This window comes from Otolemur garnettii, unplaced genomic scaffold, assembly GCF_000181295.1.
Source record: "Otolemur garnettii isolate 467f Iridium unplaced genomic scaffold, OtoGar3 scaffold00037, whole genome shotgun sequence".
Classification (NCBI taxonomy): domain Eukaryota; kingdom Metazoa; phylum Chordata; class Mammalia; order Primates; family Galagidae; genus Otolemur; species Otolemur garnettii.
In genome coordinates, this window is record NW_003852432.1 from 549291 (window position 1) to 553759 (window position 4469).

The 4469-nt window shown below is 36.1% G+C and overlaps 1 protein-coding gene across 2 annotated transcripts in view; it reads left to right on the top strand.

Annotated features, from left to right (window-relative positions):
- TNPO3 (transportin 3) overlaps positions 1-4469 on the top strand; it is a 102216-nt gene that overhangs the window by 60194 nt on the left and 37553 nt on the right. For both annotated transcript variants that reach the window (XM_003789744.3, XM_023513204.1), the window contains 2 exons: positions 1493-1584; positions 3769-3908. In XM_003789744.3, the coding sequence (XP_003789792.1) occupies positions 1493-1584; positions 3769-3908 (232 nt within the window). The remainder of the gene's footprint in view (positions 1-1492; positions 1585-3768; positions 3909-4469) is intronic.

A 4469-nucleotide genomic window follows, 5' to 3' on the forward strand; every position in this document is an offset into this window, starting at 1 on the left:
AAAAAAAAAAAAAAAAGATTTACTCTATTATTCTTGCTAATGAGGGCTGTTCCACTTATGCAGCTGGAATGGGAGATCACAGATAAGCATTAAAGCCTCCAGGATATTACAGGGAATTCAGACCTAGCCAGGAAAAATAGGCAAGTTTTTCTGCCTTAATAGTTACATATCAGCTCCTGGCAATTCTGTTAGTTATTTGGCATTTCCTTTGCCCACACTTATGGTTAGATTCCTGGGTACTTTCATCTCAGAGGTGACTATAGTAGAGGAGAAGATTCATAATCTTGTGATCTTTCTGACAGTAGCATTTTACCTCTTAAGGTTATAGTCCTCATCATTCCATAGTACTTATCGTCAGCATAATTTTAGGTGGTTTTCATATTGCTGGATTGTCTATACTCTCATGAGCTCTGCAATACTAGTTAGAATGCTTTATCACAGCAATACTGAGCTAACCTAAACTTTTTTGGGGGGTAAATCAGCCATTTTGTATATATCTGGGCATAATCTGATCTAGGAAATAATAAAATTATAATCTTTTCACTGTATAAGCAAAACATGTTTATTGATCCATCTATGAAGGGTTAGGGATTCTTAGAAAGTAATTTCAGTGAGCTCTCTGGATCATAAGCAGATCACCTGTGCTCACATTTCAGTTCTTTTCTCTCTGGGACTATGGTGTTGAGCAAGTTCCTTTATCTTCTCCAGACTTAAGTTTACAAATTTATGTAAATGATCAATGTTGTCAAAGATGTAGTCTGTGGAACACCAGCCCCATAAGGTGTTTTATTTGGCAAAAGAGAAAGTTCTGTCATTAATTAAAATTGGGAAGTGATTCAAATAGTATATTAAAGGCTCTGAAATCATGTAACAAGAGAGTTGTGTAATTTTGCTTTCCCTAGCAGTGTCTATTATTTGACCCCAGAAATCTTATTTAGACTAATACACAGTCACATGCTATAGAGGGATATAATATAGAAAGTTCTGAAACAGAACATTTATGCTAGACTCCTCTTTTATGAAAAATATTCTGTGTGGATATGGTATTGTGATAGGTGTTTCAAAATAACTACTTTTCTATGAGTTTATATTACCAGTGTTGATGCAAATAGCTGAAAACAGTAGAAATACACAGTGAGTGTATATATGTGTATAGAGGATTTACATTGCATCTTTAAGTATGTTTATGTATTTATCAGTAATTAATAGGAGGAAAAGACACTCTTAAACTATGCTTTATTTTTCCCATAGTACTTATTTTCTGGGGGCAGGTGATTATCTTGGAAAACTCTTGGGCATCTAAATGATTTATTTCAAATATGCATATATTAAAATAGTAGTTCTAGTTAGTGAGAATGAAAATAATACTCTTGCCTGTCTATAAAAGGTTATCAGAAGTAAGGGGCTGGATTTATTTTAACTGACAGGAGTTTTTGGTTTATTTGATTCTGTTTTCTTTTAATGGATCCATAATCCACCTCTTCTTCTCTAGTTATATTCTACTCTGAAAGAAGGCAACCCACCCTGGGAGGTGACAGAAGCTGTTCTCTTTATCATGGCTGCTATAGCAAAGAGTGTTGACCCGTGAGTGTCTAAATAAGTCTTTTGCTGGGAACTCGAAATATCAAGAGGAAGGAAAATGACACTGTTTTTCTCTTTTGTGGTGTATGCTTGGGAACTCTTAGGACTTCTAACTTCTCTAGTGCTGTCCAGTTTTCTGACTTCTAGAGTCTAATCCATGGTTAGTTGATGCTAACCACATTTCCTAGAGTTAAAATTTTTTAATTCTGATGTTTGGAATAGAATGCTTATTTTTTTATCTGAGGCTCCCTTGTAAAAGTTGATATGATCAGGAATTTGTTAGCCTGTTTTAAATTGTTGGTACTTGATTAAAAACAATGGAATAGGCACTAATTTGGGTCTCCAGCTTTTGTGACCTTGGGTAAGTTATCCTTATGAATATTTGATTATACTGTTTTCATTGTTCCTGTCTTAGAAAATCATTTGTGGGTTTCAGAGAGGCAAGCCATCGGCACTATTTCACCTAAAAAAGTAGCAAAATCTAAAAAGAAATCATGGCTTTTTATTGCTGTTGAAAATTTTTAAATTATTTGACTTCTAAATGTGTAGCATAGAAGTTTTACTTAAGATATAAATATGTAAAGACAGAATTTAATTTCTGCCATGAGTTTATAAATTGATGTTAATATCTGTCACATTACCTTGAATTATTAATTTGATATCTGCAATTAGCTCTCTATTCAGGGCCTTGAGTGGAGAGATAGTTAAGGCAGGTATTTCTAAAAAATACAGTGCTTCTTTCTTAGCTGCCTTTCCCTTATCAAGGGAATCTGACATAGTTTCTAATCCAGTAAATATTCAAGGAAATAAGAGTAGGTTTATTTTTCTCTGTTAAGAAGTTCTGGTTCTTAGGCATCATCTGTGGCTCAGTGGATAGAGTGCCAGCGCCATATACCGAGGGTGGTAGGTTCAGACCCGGACCAGGCCAAATTGCAATAACAACAAAAAAAATTAGCTGGGTGTGGTGGCAGGCCCCTGTGGTCCTAGCTACTTGGGAGGCTGAGGCAAGAGAGTCGCCTAAGCCCAGGAGTTGGAGGTTGCTATGAGCGGTGATGCCACGGCACTCTACCGAGGGTGACAAAGTAAGACTCAGTCTCTTTAAAAAAAAAAAAAAAAGAAGCAGTTCTGGTTCTTAATTACATACTATACTATTTCCTCTTAAACTCATTGGTGTCTTTTGGAATCCATCCATGACTGTCTGAAAATTATTAAAATCATTAATATTCTAACTGATATCTTTTGGCTTGAAAAATGATGGTAGATGTCTTCAATAATTGGCTTAGTATCTCTAGGAAGCATAAATGAGACATTTTGTATATATTTTTGGGCTACATTTCAAGCCAGCTACATATTTTTTAGTTCATATAAAGGACTTAATAGACCTAGTTTGTCGACAGGGGGTGCTGTTACTCTGATCCAGGATATTATTTATATTTTAAACATCTTTCTGGATTAAATTCTGCCATTTGAGGGGCATTCTCATTCTGCTCAAAAGAACGTTATCTGGTAAACCTGAGGGGTAGGAGGGAGAAAAGGAAAGGGAAAAAGGAAATTCATGGAAGGCTATGGGAAGTGTTTGGTGAACTTTAATTTTCTTTTATGTTCCAAATTGGAGCAACCTTAACCTACTCCTGCAGCTTGTTTATTGTTTTTTCAGTTAGTGAACTGGTCACCCGTACTTTCTCGTTATTAAAATTTCCAATATCCAGCTATACAAAATCTTTTGGAGAATAACAACTAATAGAAAGTAGTCTATAAGAATTAGTCATTTATTTAGCCATTCAGCAATATTGAGTGCCCACTATGTGCCAGGCACTGTTCTAGGTACTGCAGATGTAGGAATAAATAAAACAGATCCTTTAAAAGAAGACATTCATCCATAGTAAATGTCTGCCTCCAATTTAATGAGCCTTTATTTGATAGCATAATGTGTCTTTAGACGCTTTACTGGCATTCAGATGATTAAGGAGCAATATGCTTCTAAAGCAATGACATCTTTTATTTCTATCTTTTTCCCTTTTTTAAAGATCTGAAAACATTATACACTTAACATAAGGCATTTTTTTTATCTGTATGGTTATTTAGAAGGAAGCCCTTTAGCATTGCTGTGTATAACCACAGCCTGTTATTTGGCCAGAATATAACCTCTGGAATCAGTAACTGTAAGTACTTTCCTTCTATACTCAGGGAGAACAATCCAACGCTTGTGGAGGTCCTAGAAGGAATTGTCCGTCTCCCAGAGACTGTACATACAGCTGTGCGATATACCAGCATTGAGTTAGTTGGAGAGATGAGTGAAGTGGTTGATCGAAATCCTCAGTTCCTTGGTAGGTGTGGACTCTTCTCTTTGCTGCTAACTTCTGATTTTTCTGATCTCTTAGTTTTGCATTTGTTTTCTTGCTTTCCATTTTTTACCAAGTAGAAAGTTTATAGTCATTGGGAATAAACAATTTTTTATAAATTACCTAGTTGATATAACATTTATAGTCTGTTCTGGGAGTAAGACCTTTGAAAGATTGTATCTCTAGATAGGGAAACAGTTTGCTTTTAGTACTCTGTGTAAGCATGAATATTTCCTTTTTTTTTAGTCTTTGGCATATGCTTGAGGTAATCAAATTCTCCTTTAATTCTAACCTAAAAGCTTCAAACAGGCTAAAGAAAAGGAGAGAGTTTTTCAGTGTTAAATATATGCTCCATTTAAAAACTAAGAATTGGCTCGGCGCCTGTGGCTCAAGCGGCTAAGGCGCCAGCCACATACACCTAAGGTGGCGGGTTCGAATCCAGCCCAGGACCCCCAAACAACAATCATGGCTGCAACCAAAAAATAGCCAGGCATTGTGGTGGGCGCCTGTGGTCCCAGCTACTTGGGAGGCTGAGGCAGGAGACTC